General features: G+C 37.1%; 1 protein-coding gene across 1 annotated transcript; it reads left to right on the top strand.

The window, feature by feature from the left end:
• The first annotated feature begins 1,604 nt into the window (after positions 1-1,604).
• LOC145117659 (Ribosomal protein L24e family protein) lies at positions 1,605-3,406 on the top strand. Its single transcript, XM_079053963.1, has 5 exons — positions 1,605-1,735; positions 2,473-2,585; positions 2,676-2,789; positions 2,886-3,022; positions 3,133-3,406. Exons 2-5 carry the CDS (start codon positions 2,505-2,507, stop codon positions 3,296-3,298), a joined length of 498 nt encoding a protein of 165 aa, XP_078910089.1. The 5' UTR covers positions 1,605-1,735; positions 2,473-2,504; the 3' UTR covers positions 3,299-3,406.
• The last annotated feature ends 16,561 nt before the right edge of the window (positions 3,407-19,967 follow it).

Here is a 19,967-nt window from a genome sequence, read left to right as displayed (position 1 = left end):
ACGTAAAGTTGGCAACTTTACGTGATAATCCAACTCAAGGAGGTTAGATCTGTGTTTGGGAAGCTTTGTCTTAATGGATTAAATGAAAATCAAGTTTGGGCTGGATAGGGTGAGTACGTTGAGCGTACAAGCAGGTACGCGCAACTTACAAGCCTCCAAGCGAGTACGCTGCGCGTACGTGCTTGTACGCCCCGCGTACTCGGTCTATTGGACTTTGAGTGTTGGGCTTTGGTTTGGGCTACCTTTTTGGGCTTGGTCGTTCCCGGGTGACTGATCCTGCCATAATGTATACCTACCTATACTATAGCACCGACACCCGAAGTAGAGCATACATACGACGATCTTCATGCGTGAATAGTGGGGAGGAAAGAAAGGGTGGTAGATGATAATGAGAAAAGGCTGGACCAACTGGGAATATGTGTTTTGGATCAGGAAAAGTTAATGGGCTTTAGGGTAAGGTCCATGTAAGGGTTTGGGCCCAATTTGGAAATTTGGGCCATAAGTGGGCTTTGGATGATTATTGGTTTGTGGGCCTTTATGATGAGGAGTTTGGGCCTTAGTTTTGGACCAAACTAGGTGAGGGGTAAAATGGTCTTTTTACCCCATATATGGATTATTGGATTCGGTTTGGAACCCAATTGTTAATTGGGTGTTAATTGTTTGATAGCACGGGGATTCTAGCGGATCTACAGTCAGAGATTTATTCGTGGGTTCAACTGTCGAGGTGAGTATTCTCATTATATCCATGGGTCGAAGGCACCAATGCCGATCCATTACTTGCTATGTGGAATTCTAGTTGTATCTGTGATACTTGCATGAAAGACCATGATGGTAGCCCATGACACTTGGATATCATACCATGGGGGAGCCCATGGTATTCTAGGTCAATACCATAGGAGTAGCTCATGACACTTGGAGATCAGACCATTGGGGGGGGGGGGGGCATGGCACTTGGATATCAGACCATGGGGAGGAGCCCATGACAATCCAGGTAAAGACCATGGGGGAGCCCATGACAATCCAGGTAAAGACCATGGGGGTAGCCCATGACAACTATATGTATGTCGCATGATATTCTGTGATTTTATGTTATGTGGTATTTTTGGGGAACTCACTAAACTTTGTGCTTACGGTTTTCAATTTGTGTTTCAGGTACTCCGGTTTTCAAATGGTAGAGCTTGAGATGATTGCAGAGCACACACCACATGTTTCCGCATTCTGTAAATTACTCTGATTTGATGATGTTTTGCTAAATCATGGTTACCTTGTTTTATAGGAAAGAAATGTATTAACGATTTATTAATCTAAAAACAAAAAATTTTATGTCGCAATTTTCGAGACGTTGTATAAAATTATTTTGGACCATAAATAAAGGGAAATAACCAAATATTCTTTTACTAAAGAGTGGCCCAAACTAAAAAAAAAATTGAAAACTAAATACACAGATTATCCCGATTATTCATATAATTTACCCTATAATATAAGAATTATTATTTTGGACCATAAATAAAGGGAAATAACAAAATATTCTTTTAGCTAAATAAACCAAATATTAAAGCCCAACGGACCAACTATTTAAACCCAGAGAAAGAAAACCTCAAAATCTTGTTTTAGGGTTTTACCAGAAAATCCACAAACCGTCCCCTGCGTCGGTGTAGAACTCCGCCGCTTTCTTCTCCGTCGCCGCCCTCTTCGTCGCTGTCTTCTGCGCTGATTTCTTCGTCCTTGTCATAAGGTAAGGGTTCAAGGTTTCTTTATAGATCGACTGCTTCTGTACAATATTTGATAAAAGGTTCGATTTTTCTTAGTTTTTTGTCAAACTCAGTATGCTTTTTATTGAATGCCCAGAACGAGCAACCTAATGGAACATAAATGTTCATGCTAATGACTTGTTAATAGTTTTATTTGATTTTCTGGACTAACTCTACAAAGCTACTCTCCAATCTTTCTGATAACATGTTCGAGATTAACTCTACAAAACTACTCTACCCATCTGACATGGCTACTTCTGCTTGAGGCGTCAACGATGAATACCAATTTTGGCAATTTTCACAAAGTTTATTATTATTTTTTTCTGTTTGTATGATATCGGAGCATCTACCACCACATTTAGAAAAGTCACATATCTTTTAGGGTTTCAACTTCCGGGACATCATCCATGTATTTGAATCATCTAAGGCTACAGATGTTTAAGTAACACAATCCGCAAGATTTTCAAACCCATCTTTGAAATCACCAAACTTAAGAGTTGGTGAATATTCATGGGTTTCATTCAAAGAATCGTTTTTTCTTAATGTAAATACTTGATAATCACCAGTGGAAGAATCTGGCAACTTCACTCATGATCTACTAGTTGCATCATCATCATTTAGTTCAGTTTCTTCAGTTTCATGTGCATAACTTGCATTGCTACTAGTTGTTATCTATTTATCCTCAGACTTCATTCATAACTCCATTTTTTGTTTGTTTCAGAAAAAAATTGGTGTTGATTGAAAGATTTTTCAATGAGGTTGGAAAAGTGCTGGTTTTGTTCCTCTACAGTATATCCAGGACATGGTATCCAGTTTGTGAGAAATGATGCAAAGGTATTTTTTTTATTTTATTTTATGTAGATTCTACCTTCATGTTTCTTTGGTACATTATAAACAATATTTACATGATCTTTGGAATTACAGATCTTTAGATTTTGTCGATCAAAATGCCACAAGAACTTTAAAATGAAGAGGAATCCTCGCAAGGTGAAATGGACAAAAGCTTATAGGCGTTTACATGGCAAGGACATGACTCAGGTACACATCCTTAGTTTTTTTGCACTTTTGACTTGATAAAAAAAAGAACAGCTTAATAAGTTAAGTACTGACATTATTTACAAATTTGCCCTCAAGGATTCGACATTTGAATTTGAGAGGAAACGCAACAGGCCAGAGAGGTATGACAGAAACCTCACAGAGAACACACTCAAGGCAATCAAGACAATTGACAAAGTCAGATTCCGTAGGGAGGAGACTCACCATAAGAATAGGTATTTTTTTTTTCTTTCTTTCTTTAATCCCATTTTGTTTATTTTTATTATATATTTATATTAAGTTTTTTATGATGATGATGATGATGATGATGATGATGATGATGCAGGATGAAGGGTAAGGCTGCAAAGGAAAGAAAGGAGGCTAGAAAGGAACATGATGAGCAACTCCACATGGTCAAAGCTCCTGGTGCAAAAGAGTCAACTGCCACACCAGCTCATAAGGTCAAAGTCAACGTTCAACATGAATCTGCTGATAATCGAATGGAAGAATGATATGTCAAATGCTGTTGTGCTTTTATTTTTTTGCATTGTAAACACCCTTACATTATTCAAGTAGTTGAATCTTTGAAACAATTGGAGTTGATCTCTCAAGTTTTGACATATGATTTATTTGGTGTCTTGATATGAAGTTAATTACTACATTACATGTTGCACTTTCAATGCATTTGATGTCTTAATGACTACATTATACTTTGAGAAAAAATTGTTTTGTATTTGGATGACATTGTTATAATTGGGTAGATTTTTTGAAGAACATGTCTATCAATCGAACAACCATTTATAGTTACATGTAGATAGAAATGTGCTTCCTATTATAGCATTTTACAGGACTTCAAAACATATATCAAATTATAGCAATGCCATCCAAATACAAGGCACTTTTCATAGATGGGTAAATTATTCTAAGTAACAATGAAAATTTTCTATCAACATTCGTTAGTTTAGCATCCTAGTTCATTCCATCTTATTACATGATTGTACATTGAAAGAAGTATACAATTATAGAGATATCAACCATTATACAACATAACATCCATACATTTTAATTGAGTATATTTTTTAAAGTACAATGTTGTAAAATAGAAGGTTGGATGCTATAATAACAAATAAATGAAAGTTTCCTCATCCGATTTAGCTCTAAGTTAACTTCAAATAAGTGCCACTAACTATATTTAATGGTTGCGAATACTTTTACCATATAGATGAAATGATAAAACCACACCCACTATTTCAAAAAAGAAGCTTATGATGCCCTTAATCTTGTATAGAAAGACCAAGAAGATTAAAAAAAAAAAGAGACATACGTTGAGTATATATATACCATTAATGATCACAAGGAAATGTTCTCAACTAACACATGTTGAACATGATTTCTGATTAACAAAGGTATAAAAATTCCTAGCTCAAAAGATACTATAACATTAGACTAAGAGAAATAAAATACAACATTTGTAAAATCGTAGACCAGAATATGTAAGTACATAAATAGGTGCGCATGTTAACTATGAAGCGAAAATGCACAACTTTCTATGTAAATTAAAAAACATTAAACTTGGTTTCTGTATATTTGCAAAGATGTGACCAATAAGCTACCAAATAGAAGCCATTAAATATGATATTACTTTCATGGAAGTGATTAGTGTGGGATACTTCCCTTGACAACATCATTCACTCTTTCACAAAATAGAAATTAAGTACCCTTTGTAATCCTGTGAATTTAAACTTTCATGAACAAAACCCAAAAAACAAACAATAAAAAATGAAAATATAGAGAAAAACAAGAATCGTACCTTGTACACAATAGGAATATTTACCCTTTTTGTTGCTCTTTCAGTCGAATGAAACTTTTATTGTAGAAAATGGTTCTCTTATCTTGACTCTCTTTCGAAGCGATGCTCATGGGTATTTCACTGTAGAATCAAGTGGCTAAAAAATATGTAGATATATTTTTTACAAAGCACCGACATTATAAAAAAAATCAAAGTTCAGAGATCGAATAGACAGAAATCAAAAACAAAATAAATAAGAAAATAAATTAATACCAAATGAAACAGTTTGTCCATAACACCAAATCGAAAAAAAAAAACTAACCTAATTTGAGTAGGAAGCAAAAAGATGGTTAAACAAAAGGAGGACATGTGGCAAACTTTTCTATTATATAGCATAGTTTTATTTATATAAAGAATATCTAATTGTATAATAGTCTTTCAACCATAAATTGTTTTGTGTAGTTATTTGTAACAGTGCTTTAGAAAAATACCCATACATTTTATATTACTTTCATTTAAGAATTTTAAATGTAAAATAAAATCTTATTATATAGTCCTTCAATCATTTTTAGTTATTTTTGATCACTTTTCTATAACATCGTTTTGGAAATTGAATGATTTCTTTTGTTTTGTTTTGTTTTTTTAAATTAAAATAGATAATTTATATGAAACCCTTTTACAAACTTCATTAGTATATTAACTCTTAATTTAGTGAATATAAGTGCCGATTTAATAGAACATATTTTAATTTTGTGAATATAAGAGTTATTTTAAATATACATAATTTACATAAAACCTTTTTACAAACTTTAGAAAGAAATTTTATCGCACCTTACGATTGAAATCGATACTATATAGGATCCTCAATTTAACAAGCATGGGTTTAATGCAAAACATTATTTTTTAAAACATAAAACATAAAACATAATTTTTCATAATAGTCATATTTGACGTGTATATAAACATTAGGTATGAGACTCGTGTACTACATGAGTTGATTAAAACAAAAGTTAAATTATAAATTTACAAAGACTTCTTTAAATATGACATTAGATGTCATATTTGTAAGTTTACTGTTATTGTTTAAAATTAGTATTTTTAATATATTTTTGTTTTTAACTCCGAAGATGCAGAGATGGAGAAGGGGGGAAAGGGCGGCGGGCATGATGAAGAAAGGGTTTTGGAAGCGGTGGGAAGCAGGAAAGGAGCGGAAACAATCGATGCCGACGGGTTTACAGATATTGCGGAAGCGGAGAGGTGAAAACGACGACTGTGAGAGCACCCAAATGTTGAAGAAGCATCGATGCAAGGACGAAACGAAAAGGATTATGAGAAAAGGGTAGTAGACACCAATCCAATGCTTATTGGATTACAGGGTCGGTGAAGGGAGGTGGAAGCAGACTATCTACTATAGAGCCATATATTGCCACGTTGAACAGATCAGCCAGGTATAAATTTTAAAAAATAGCTAATAAGGGATGAAAATTGCCAGAACCTGATAATTTCCGTGGCAAAATTCTAAACCAACCAAATTATATTGTTCATGTGCATTAATATATATATATATATATATATATATATATATATATATATATATCCCCAATTTCACGGCCAGAAAAGACCAATTTAATTTATGCTTTTAAAATAATTTCAGAGTAATCATTTGATTAAAAGTGTTGCAGACTTTGTTTCCAGAAAAACATGATAAATATGTTATCAAATCATTTCCGAAGAAATGTATTTTATTCACTTAAACCATTGGGATGTCATTGTCAATACAAAAACATAAGCATAAACAAAACTTACATTCATTTACACTAGTGATCTACTTCTCTTTTAATCTCTCAGTGTAAAGCAACTTCGTATTGATACCTGTGATACAATTAAACTGGGTGGGTCAGGCTTGGGAGCCTAGTGAGCATATAGGGTTTTCAACCCACAATAAATAATTTATTATGCTTAAACATCAAACAATCAACCCAATTACCCAATCCCCATTGTCTTATTTATTTCTTAAGGATTTACCCTAAGAATCAACTATCACTTATTCCTAAGGATTCATCCTAAGGAATAGGCACGGAGTCCATCGCTGCTCAAGGTTTATACTACAAGCACTAACAACGTCGATCCCCACATACTGATCCTATACAGTGATCTTACTAGATCTAGCCTAAAGGATCGATATGAACAACCAACTAACGAAACTGCTTCGGAAATCCCCTAGCAGCAAACAAGGATCGATAAAGATATCGAATGAATGGAATAAGTTTAACCACGAACCTTTGTTCGTAAAAGAAAGCACCACAAGACAATTAAGTCAGGGGTAGTTATCAATGCCTAGGCTGTGGTCTGAATATCGTGAGGTATGTAGCCCCCAGACGCACCCTATCCAGCATCGAACTTTGCCTAGGCTGTGGTCTGAATATCGTGAGGTATATAACCCCCAGACGCACCCTATCCAGCATCGAACTTTGCGTAGGCTGTGGTCTGAATATCGTGAGGTATATAACCCCCAGACGCACCCTATCCGGCAATGGAAACGCTGACTAATGCCTAGGCTGTGGTCTGAACCCCCAGACTCACCCCTATCCAGCATTGGAAATGAAAACACTGACTAATGCCTTGGTTGTGGTCTGAACCCCCGGACTCACCCCTATCCAACATTGGAAATGAAAACACTGACTAATGCCTAGGCTGTGGTCTGAACCCCCAGACTCACCCTATCCAGCATTGGAAATGAAAACACTGACTCATGAAGCTCGTCCGAACACTTCACAAAAGAAACGAAGACTCCAAAGCTCTTCAAAATAAAAGCATAGGGAAAATACTAATAAAGTACTCCCGCATGCTTCTGTACCCCGACACGTAATAGTGTCAAAAAGAAGAACTAACGGATGAACACATAGTTCAAAAAAACACCTAATGAACATATAGTTCGAGAACACCTTATGAACATATAGTTCAAACATAACTATCGGTTACAAGTCTGCTAACGTTCCACTGAACTATCTAAAATAGTCTGTGGCCGTTGTCTATACTCTGTTTAGATGACTAGATCATCTTAAACATCGATATCTCTCATCACTTTTATTTCATCACACATCATCTAATTTATCTACCCATGTTTTACCCAACATATTTGTAGATAAAAATACATACGCAGTTTAAAACTTGTATAAAACATTTATTCAACAGTCACCTTAATTAAACAATTAATATAATTACACATAGCACGTATTTTAAAGAAAATACTTCACATATATGTGTAAGGTGAAAGTGACTATACACTCACATGATTTAACAATAACCGGGCAACACTTCGTTGCCTAAAACGATCGTTTCTAATAAAACCGGGAGTTTTATTGAGAAACCGGGCTCTACGAGGGTCGGGCTTAGCTGTATTCAAACACAACTTGGTACCCAATTCCTCTTATAGACTCCTCCAAAACCTTGAGGTAAAACGGCTGTCACGAATCGGATACAATCGTTAACGAAACACCTAACACAAGGGACTTATCCTAAGGAATATCATCGGGTTGGACACTACTGCTAAGGGGACTCCTCAGCCATACATGTCCTAAAGGCAACCATGAGGGGGATTGGAGTACACCAATGAACATTTAGTTCATCAACACCTACAAGTTGCGAACTTGCTAGTGTGTCACTGGACTGTCTAGAAAGGTCCGTGGTTGTCATCTATACTCCGTTAGACAACTTCACCAATAACACCAACAACAACACCAACACCGAGGCCCCTCATCATTTTAACACCCACCGACTATTTTGTCTACCCATGTTCTACCCAACATATTTGTAGATAAAATACATATACAGTTTAAAACTTGTATAAAACATCTATTCAACAGTCACCTCAAATAAACAATTAACATATTTACACATAGCACGTATTTTAAGCTAAATACTTCATATCTATGAGTAAAGTGAAAGTAACTACACACTCACATGATTTAACGATAACCGGGCAGCACTTCGTTGCCTAGAACGATCGTTTCTAATAAAACCGGGAGTTTTATTGAGAAACCGGGCTCTGCGAGGGTCAGGCTTCGAAACCGAAAAAAATAAATTTCCCGGGCTTCTCGGGAACTCCGGGACGTGTTCCGGGCGTTGGAAATGATCTCGGGGCATCGGGGGAGGACAAAATGCTAAAAATATGAGTTTAGGGGTGAAAAAGGGCAAAATCCCAAAGTTACCCGGGAAGTCTCGCAACCCTCTATTTATAGGGGGGAGCTTCTGATCGGATGGCTAAGAAGCCTCCAGGTGGCGAAGATCCGAAGCTCGCAGGACATGGGCTCGCACGTGGCTGCGCATGCGAAGGCTTCGTTGGCAGTTCCTGATTGGACCGAAGTCCGGGGCCGAGGTGGGTGGCTCGTGGCTCCTGCGAAGGCTCGGACGGATGAGTCACTACACACGCGTCGGATGCGAGGCTCGCCACCGAGACACACGCGTCGGACTCTCGGCTGCGCACATGTCACTCCTCACATGCTTCCACGGCTTTGTATGACTCAACATATTTCGGACACGTGGCACTTATTCAGCGAAGGTGACGTGGCCGAAGCCACCTATACGAAGTTTCTCGGTTTTCGCGCCAAAACTTCTAAAATCCATAACTTTCGCATACGAGCTCCATTTTTGACGTTCTTTATATGCACACGTAGGTAAAATTACGCTCTACAACTTCCGTCTAGACTTCATCGGCTAATTTTTACTTTAATTTTTATATTATTATTTTTAACAGACCGGGACAGGAAATCCGTTAAAAATTCATAACTTCTTCATCCGACGTCCGTTTTCGTCAGACTTTTTACCGTTGTGCTACTAATGACGAGAACTTCGATTATAGTTTAGATCGTGTCGGCTAAAAATCACTCGATCTAAAATTCGAGTTTTTAGCTGTCTACTGCTAAGCTGAAACTTCGAAAAATCATAACTTCCTCATACGAAGTCAGATTTGGGCGTTCTTTTTATACCTACTCTCGGTTTAACGAACACTACGAGTTTCGTTTAGATCACTAAGGCTAAAAAGTAGTTTATCAAAAACTCACTTTTTACGACATTCGACACCGTGCCGGTTTATAGTGAAACTTCGACAGGTCATAACTTCTTCGTTATAACTCGGATTTCGGCATTCTTTATATATCCGTAATCCTTGTCACGCCAACTACAAGTTTCTTAATAGATATCGGCTTTATCTAAAATTTAATTTTTGACTCTCATTTTTATTCTTAATTAATTAAACCCTAATAATTAGCATAAAACACATAATTCACATAATATTCACATAATTCCTTTTCATTTCTTCTAAATGAGTTACAAAGGTTAACCTAGAACGTTATGTCAATATTAATGCCTAGCCTAGAAACACGGGCGTTACAACTCTCTCCCCTTATAATGATTTCGTCCCCGGAATCACACATCAGCAAACAAATACGGGTAGCGACTCATCATGTCACTCTCCGTTTTTCCCAGGTGAGATTTGACCCATTCGTATGTTTCTAACACATAAGCACTAATTCGACCATTTTACGTCACAACTTCCTAGTCTTACGGTCAACGATTGTCTCAGGTTCTTTAATCAACCTCTTGTTTTCATCCAACCTTAATTTAGAAATGGGAATTATGTCGGGCACATCTCCCGTAAATTTTCTCAACTAACACACAGAAAAGGTATTATGAATGCCCTCCAGTTCTTCCGGTAATTCTAGCTTGTAAGCTTGATTCCCGATCTTCCAAAGAACTTTAAATGGTCCAATAAATCTTGGACTCAACTTTCCCCTTCTACCAAATCTTATAAGTCCCTTCCACGGCGAGACTTTAAGTAAAACCGAATCTCCAACTTCAAATGATATCGGTTGTCTTTTTTTGTTAGCATAGCTCTTTTGAGCAGCTAACCTCCTTTCCCTAATCACTTTCAACTTTTCAGCAGTCTGATGGACTATTTCAAGTCCCATAAACTGCTTTTCCCCAGCTTCCAGCCAACATGACAACATTCGACATTTTTCCCCATACAAAGCGTGATAAGGTGCCATCTTGATGCTTGAGTGGAAACTATTACTATAGGAAAATTCTACTAGAGGTAAGTGTTTACCCCAGTTACCTTGAAAGACCCAAACTTTCATACTTGACAATATAGTTACTCCAAAACATGCAACATGCATATTTATAAAATAGTATTTTACATTGATAAAGTGATTACAAAGGATTGGATACAAACCGACTATGTTTTAAGATTTTACAATATCCTGGGTAGTTATGTAAATCTTAAAACATATTCGGTTTGTATCCAATCCTTTGTAATCACTTTATCAATGTAAAATACTATTTTATAAATATGCATGTTGCATGTTTTGGAGTAACTATATTGTCAAGTATGAAAGTTTGGGTCTTTCAGAAATATGAAAGTATAGAAAGGGGTTCTTTCACTGATCACATGGTCAAAGGTATTACTTTGCTATTAAACGTAGCGAATAAAAATTAACACGGGAAAATACTCAGGAATATCATTCTACCGAAGCCAAAGTGATGCCTATGTCATACACTTCGTGGTCAACGGTTCATACCAATACCCAATTGATGCCTATGTCATACACTTCATGTCAGAGGTACAGCCTTGCTATAAAAATAGCGGAAACAACAACTCGAGATGATAACATGGAAAAGCACATAGCACATATAACACATAACATACAATTGTTCCTATATATTAAACTCACCGTGAAATAACCGGGGGTCAAAATAGTAATTCGGGCAGCACTTCGGCTCTAAATATGACTTTCTTCGTTGAAAACCGGGCTCTACGAAGGTAGAGCTTCGAAACCGAAAAGATAAATTTTTCGGGCTTCTCGGGAATCTCGGGGCGTGTTTCGGGCTTTGGAATAAGTACCGGGGCTTCGGGGGATGTCGGGATAGTAAAAATATTGAAAAAGGGCGGTATGTCCCTTCATCACTTCAACTACCGATGTTGGAACCATTCCCATATGTCACATTTGTGGTGAAATAGGACATTACAAGAGGGATTGTCCAACAGAGAAGAACGACGGGGGAGCAGGAGGATTTTGACCCCAATACATGGGGAAGCATCAAAGAACCCTGCTACATTTTGTTACGCTTCCAAACCCCGATAATTATTTATAATTATGATTACTCTTCCGTTCAAATTAAATCATAAGACTTATATAAAATTTGAAACCCTAACAGGTAAGCTATGATGACTTAGTGCATACATAAGGGTCATTTATAATTAAGATTTGTAGACTTAGAGTGAGTAATCCCGCCTCATTTCCTGTTCCTTGTTTGGTTGTGGATTTAGGGCAGGGTTGCTCAGTCAAAAGTCTTACCAATCTTAATTATACATGACTTGTATACACCAAGAGATTATAGAGAGACCTAGTAAGGATCGTTTCATGAAAGTTCATAATTTCAAATTATCAGGACCCTCGTATTGGTAGTACCCGCCAAGTTCGAATCAAAAGGGGTTCGTAGTGATAATAACAGAATAAAACCAGAAGCACGGAAAACTTAGGTACATAGGATATCACCCTAGTAATCATTCATCCCAGAACGACTTAATATCTATTTCGTCGAGAAAATTTTGACATCCTCATTCGACATGGTTTGGCCTGGCCCTTACCATGTGAAAATTCTTATGTTGTATAGGAGAACTTTTTCCTTAATCAGCCGTAAGATGAAATTCCTCCAATCATTAACGTAAAACCCTTAGGTTGTCTCACATTTCAAAACTTTAGAAGTACCCATGCGAAGAGTACCACGCCATTCTAGCCTACTCAGTAGACATGAAACTTCAAACGAAAAGCACCGAAGTAGTCTTGGAAGTCAGTAACTACCGAAGTACCTCAATAGATCTCGTAGGAAAATCATTATACCGCAGGACGAGTTCAAGAATAGAGACTAAGAACTCATTAAGTTAATCTATCGCTGCTAAGTGTATACACGAGAGTGGTATATAAGTTAGACTTAACAAGATTAAGGATGTGTGATTCCGCCCTATCTCCTGTTCCTTGTTTGGTTGTGGACCTGGGGCAGAGTCACCCATCCGAACGTTTTGTGAAATCTAAATTATATACGACTTGTATACACGAGGTGATGATGGATGAGCCAAGTATGAGTCTGATCATGAACTTCGGAGCAAAAGCCAGCATCATGTATTCTACCAGGTAGAATTCAACATGAGACCACGACAGTGGGTTGAGCTACTAAATGACTACGAATTTGAAATTCGTTATCATCTCGACAAAGCCAATATAGTAGCTGACACCCTAAGTCGGAAAGAGTACCCAGGTCATAGTGCCACTCACAGACTATTATAACCCTTTCAAATCTCTCCACACAAAGTAAGGAGGCTCAACAGGAAGCCTTGAAACCTGAAAATGTGGCAAGTAGAGAAGATAACTAGAACGTGTGAGTGTACGATATGCCAATATCTGTTATCTCCACTAAGATAATAGAATCATCTCCCAATTCAGGCCGTCACTCAAAAACCTCTAGGAACCAGAGTAGTCATGATTCTATGGGATCGGCTATGGTAAAGAATGGGATATCCATTTACCAATTAGTCGAGTCCTTTATCACGCTAGCATTCAAGTTGCTCCATTTGAAACCTTCTGCAGTCAAAAGTGCAGATTCTATCTGCACTGGACTAAAGTAGGTAATACGCAACTAGCTAGAGATCCAATTTCCACACAACACCCTCGCTGATCTGGAATTCATCCGAGAAACTACCAAAAACAAAATACGAATCAGGAAGCCCCATAAAGCTTCCAAAGTTATCCAGAGAAGCTACGGCTTCGATAAAAGAAAACCCTTGGAATTCCAGGATTGATGACCTTGTCATGTGAAGGTCTCACTCAGGAAGGACAAGATGCGCTTGAGAAAGCGTGAAATACAAAACTCAAAGTACATAGGACCATTTGAGGTTCTTACCAGAATCGGTCTTGTACTTTTAAACTTAAACTACCACCAAAAACTTAATAACATTCATCCCATCTTTCACATATCTAATCTAAAGAGGTGTCTATCCGATAAAACACTTGTTATTTCACTCGATGAAATCAAGTTAAATAAAAGTCTACACTCCGTAGTAGAACCAATGCAAACCATGGATAGGGAAATCAAAAGAACCACGCTAAGTATCATCCCGTTAGTGAAGGTTCACTGGATTACAAACCAAGGACCTGAATTCACTTGGGAAAGGAAAGATTAGACCTAGTCCATGAGTATCACTTTAGACTTAATTTCGGGACGAAATTCCCTCTAACGGGGGGATAATGTGACACCACTCAAATGTTGGTCAAAAATAAATTGATCAATAATCGTAAGTGGGATGAACCAAGTGGTAGAGTTTGTAACAAGGTTTCCAAAAACATAAAGAACACTGAAATCCGAGTTATAACGAAGAAGTTATGACCAATCGAAAATCCGCGGAAAAACCGGCAAAACACTGTTCAGTGTAAAAAGTGAATTTTCGATAAAAGGCTTTTTAGCCTTAACAATCTAAATAAAAGTTGTAGAATATGTTAAACCGAGAACGTTCATAAAAAGAACGTGAAAATCCGACTTTGTATGAGGAAGTTATGATTTTTCGAAGTTTCGGTTTAGCAGTAGATAGCTAAAAATTCGAAATATAAATCGATCGATATTTAGCCGAAGCAACTTAAACGAGAATTGAAGGTCTCGTCAAAAGTAGCACAACGGTAAAAACACAGACGAAAACGGACGTTGGATGAAGAAGTTATGAATTTTTAACGGATTCCCGTCCCGGTCTGTTTAAAATAATAATATTAAAAATAAAGTCAAAACCAGCCGACGAAGTCTAAACGAAAGTCGTAGGGTATGATTTTACCTACGCGTGCATATAAAGAACGTCAAAAACGGAGCTCGTATGCGAAAGTTATGAATTTCGCAAGTTTTTGGCACAAAAATCAAGAAAATCTTGAAAACCGAGCAATTTCGCAAGCAAGGCTTCGGACACGTCATCATCACGTGCGAACCTCCACATGTCATCTTCTGGTTGGACCGCAGTTCACGTGTCACCTCCTGAGTGGACCGCAGCCGAGGTTTAATGAGCTTCGGACATCCTCGCAGGAGATGCCCCTCGGACACCCCCCTCGCAACGTGGCATCCTCCCATTGGACCGAAGCCTAGCCAATCCGAAGCCCCCACCTATCCGAACCCTCGCACGTGGACCTCGCTGCTGACTGCCACGTAGCTGATGACTCACCCTCGCCTCGCCAGTTGTCCCCCTTCGGCCGAACCCTCGCACCCCTATATAAAGGGTGCGAGCCTTCTCGGATGAAAGCCATTTTTCACCCCAACATTCTCCAAAATTCACATTTTAACCCCGGAAACTTTCTCACGACCCCCGAAGGCCCCGATATCGTGTCTAAAGCCCGAAGAAAGCCCCGGAGCCCCGGAATTCTCTAGAAGTCATCCTCTCTCCTGTCGAAACTCTGCCCGGTTTGAGCCGATTTCTCGTTAAATAAACTCTTTACGGGAAACGAAACGCTGCCCGAATCACCGCTTATCAAAGTGAGTTCATACCCCTATAATATACCTTTTTAAATGGTTTTATATGCTTTTTAGGGGGGAAATACAAGTTCAACACAATATTAAATTTTGTTAATAACTGTATGTGATAATAATCACACAAAGAATTTCCGTATGCTTTTAAGAATTACCAAATACTTTCAAAATAACGTGAAGCCATGTTGAATCTTTAAAGTCATGTAAAAACTCCGTTAAATTCTTTGAAAAATGTTTTATAAGCTATTTCAAAGTATAAATGCCAAAATCATGTTTATATATGTATAAATATATAAATAAGATTTGAAGGGCTTAGGACTAATGAATTATCCTACATCCTTTTTCTTGTTTGGATGTGGAATTAGGGTTGTATTGTTTGTCCGAGAACGTTCATAAAAAGAACGTCAAAATCTGACTTCGTATGAGGAAGTTACGATTTTTCGAAGTTTCGGTTTAGCAATAGACAGCTAAAAATTCGAAATATAAATCGATCGATATTTAGCCGATGCAACTTAAACGAGAATCGAAGGTCTCGTCAAAAGTAGCAAAACGGTAAAAAGACAGACGAAAACGGACGTCGGATGAAGAAGTTATGAATTTTTAACGGATTCCCGTCCCGGTCTGTTTAAAATAATAATATTAAAAATAAAGTCAAAATCACCCGACGAAGTCTAAACGAAAGTCGTAGAGTATGATTTTACCTACGCGTGCATATAAAGAACGTCAAAAACGGAGCTCGTATGCGAAAGTTATGATTTTCGCAAGTTTTTGGCACAAAAATCAAAAAAATCTAGAAAACCGGGAAATTTCGCTGAGTCACTCCTCGGACACGTCACCTCGCATGCGAGGCTGCCACGTGTCATCTTCGGGTTGGACCGCAAATCGTCGTGTCACCATCGGATTGGACCGCAGCCGCGGTCCAGTAAGAGGCCTACACCTTCGCATCGGACACCTCTCGGACACCCCCTTCGCATGCGTGGCCTTCTCCCATTGGACCGAGGTTCGGCCCACTCAGAAGCCTCCACATCCGAAGCCTCGCACGTGTACACTCCGCATGTCCGACGTGTGTCCTGCTGACTCTTCCCTCGCCTCGCCACCTGCCCTCCTCGGCCGAACCCTCGCACCCCTATATAAAGGGTGCGAGCCTTCTCGGATGGAAGGGTTTTTCACCCCATTTTTCACCCATTTTGCACCATTTCACCCCCTCGACTTTATCACGACCCCCGAAGGCCCCGGTATCACGTCTAAAGCCAGAAGCAAGCCCCGGAGCCCCGAAATTCTCGAGAATTCATCCTCTCTCCTGTCGAAACTCTGCCCGATTTGAGCCGGTTTCTCGTTAAATAAACTCTTTACGGGAAACGAAATGCTGCCCGAATCACCACTTATCAAAGTGAGTTCATACCCCTATAATTTACCTTTTCAATTGTTTTTAAATGCTTTTTAGGGGGTGAATACAAGTTTAACACAATAATAAATTGTGTTAATAACTGTGTGTGATAATAATCACACAGAAAGTTTCTGTATGCTTTTAAGAATTACCAAATACTTCCAAAATAACGTAAAGTCATGTTAAATTCTTTGAAAAATGTTTTATAAACTATTTCAAATTATAAATGCCAAAATCATGTTTATATATGTATAAATATATAAATAAGACTTGAAGGGCTTAGGACTAATGAATTATCTTATATCCTTTTCCTTGTTTGGATGTGGAATTAAGGTTGTGTTATTTGTCCGAAGGTCGTTTCCTTCTTAATTATATATATATATATATATATATATATATATATATTATACATATATGAGTCTAAAAGGTTACTCCTTTTAGTATCATTACCTTTGTATCAGGCTGAGCAAAGGTGATATTCCATAAGAATTCATGCTAATCAGATAGAACATATAAATTATAATAGGTATAATTTATGATTCAAAACTAAATATACAAGTATGATTCACGACTGTATACTTCCCAAGGAAATTACCAAAATTCATTCAAATATACCAAGATATGTATAATACCTTTAATATACGAACAACATATTAAAGAAGTAAAGATACATCATACCTAGTTTGCATTAACAAAGGTACTATACAGTGTACCAGGGTTAGCAAACACGTGGTAATGCCGGGTTTGCATTAGCAAAGGTACTATACAGAGTGCCCGAGTTAGCAAACACGAGGTAATAATACATCCTGTCGGGTTTGCATTAGCAAAGGTACTATACAGAGTACCCGAGTTAGCAAACACGAGGTAATAATACATCCTGCCGGGTTTGCATTAGCAAAGGTACTATACAGAGTACCCGAGTTAGCAAACACGAGGTAATAATACATTCTGCCGGGTTTGCATTAGCAAATGTACTATACAGAGTACCCGAGTTAGCAAACACGAGGTAATAATTCATGATTCAAGTATACTAAAATACACGGTTTTACAAGAAACCAGGGTTTTGATTCAAAACAAATCAAGGGTTTACATTTGTCAAATACATGTTTGGAAAACTAAGAATATACTGTCAATCATTATTTCAGAATGATTGGGTTTTCAAAACTAATATACATATGACGTTTAATATGCTTTTTATGAGACTCTATATTCAGGTTGTTTAATTCATTTTAGACAACATAGGAAAAGTCCTGACATTATAACCAGAATCTCCAGCCGGGGATCAAAAGAAGTGTGTGTAGATCTATATCGGGATTGACAACCCCGCACTCAGGCTGTTAGCTATAGTTAGATGAGTGACAATTGTTATCACCAGTTTAAACGCCCACAAAGCGTTTGTTTCAGGCCATCAGTCATAGTATGGTTATAATAACTACTCATTAAGAAGATATTAACAATACGTTAGTGTATAAACAAATAAACGAAAGTACACCTTCAAAGTACCAGTTTATAGAATACAAAATACAATGGTTTAATATAGTTTTCATTAACACCTGGTGAAGCCAGGCACACTCTCATTTTCAAGTTTTCATAAAGGAATACAAATACAAAACAGTAATACAAAGAGAACGGTTTATGGATTAAACCACTTATCCGATGGAACTTAATCACTCAATCTCTGTAAACTAGTATAACATAAAAGACCTTTAGTGGTTAATTCTATAATTCCTTAGTTATTACATCATAGTTATACATAAGTAATATCCGATTGACAGTGAAATGTGTGACTTCCGCCTTACTTCATGTTCCTTGTTTGGTAGTGGGCTTAGGGCAGATGCACCCAATTGACTGTCCATTCGATATTGTGTTATGTATAATCAGTATAAACTAAGTAATTACAGAGAGAAACTATTGAGGTTATCAATATAGCACCTCAGGAAATATAGGATTTCCTGGAGAAACCAGTGAACTTATTCAAAGAACTTAGAGTATACTTAACAGAACTAAAATACTTATGAACTCACCAGCTTAAATGCTGATCTACTCTTTCCAAATAACTTGTATTCTCAGGAATCCAGTAGACAGGTACACTCCTGAAGCTTTTGAGAAGACTACCTAGTATCGTACCGCGACTCTTGTCTTCTACTGTACCTACTTTAGTGTTTGAATATGTAATGTTTAAACACTTATGTAAAACTTATACTTATTAATGCAATGGTTGTTTGTACTTTGATTACTATATTGCATGTGTTGTGATACTTACCTAAAGTCCTCCGCCCCCGAATGTTTCCGCCATTCTGGTTTGGGGGTGTGACAGATTGGTATCAGAGCAGTGTTTATAGTGAACTCAGTATATCAGTCATAAAAGATATACAACTATAAACCCATTGGGATAAAAACACTCTGACCAAGAGTTATACTTTAAAAATATATTAATATTTTATAAAAGTATAAGTACATGCACAGTATATATACCAGAATGAGTATCACAAGAAGAACAAAACTAAAGTATTTAGATGTTGGACATTACAGTTAAACCTAGACAATGACGTAATCATATCTGGGATCAATATAGCCTGATCAACTATATTCATTCGAAATATGACCAACACGTGCTTGGGAAGTGATTGTAGTGTTGCAACTGGTCTAAAACTTACATAAGCACCAGAAGAATTCTAGAACCAAAGACTAAAATACTATGGGAGTATTTTAGGATGCTATAACAAGAAAACTGAAAACTTGTTAAGTTCTTGTATCTAGAAGTCCAAGAATCAAACTCATAACTAAAATAACATGGAGGTATGTTACATACCTTTGGGAAAATGTTGAAAAGATCTTTTCTGATAGTTCTATAATTACTAAGTGGATACGTTAAGGTTATATATAGCCGAGATTTTATAGACTTAGAATATGTGATTTTCACTCTACTTCCTTTTCCTTGTTTGGATGTGGTTTTAGAGTAGGATTGCTTATTCAAAGGTCTATTTGATTTGGATTATATATAATCGGTACACACCATGTGATTATAGAAGGACCAGAAAGAATCACCTTCATAAAAATTCAAATTTTCTCATAGATTCTTTAGACATTCCCATTCTCGTATAAACCCGTTAGATAAACATAGTTACTCCAGCAATCAAGAGAAGAGTCAAGGAGAATCCAACAGAATTTCATTAGGAGAATCCCAAGAAGAATCATAGGAGAAGTAAACGAACTATAGAAATCATTTAGTGCCTTTACCCTATTAAGGACACAATAGATGTGAGAAACATTTGAACCTACCTCTCTCTCTCTCTCTCTATATATATATATATATATATATATATATATATATATATATATATATATATATATAGAGAGAGAGAGAGAGAGAGAGAGAGAAAGAGAGAGAGAGAGAGGAAGGATCATTTGAGAACTCATAGTTTCCCGAGAACCCGAGAACTAAAAG

The sequence above is a fragment of the Lactuca virosa genome, chromosome 5 (assembly GCF_052849685.1).
Source record: "Lactuca virosa cultivar CGN04683 chromosome 5, Lactuca_virosa_CGN04683_v6, whole genome shotgun sequence".
In the NCBI taxonomy this organism is placed as follows: Eukaryota; Viridiplantae; Streptophyta; class Magnoliopsida; order Asterales; family Asteraceae; genus Lactuca; species Lactuca virosa.
This window is presented reverse-complemented; position numbering and strand designations above follow the sequence as displayed.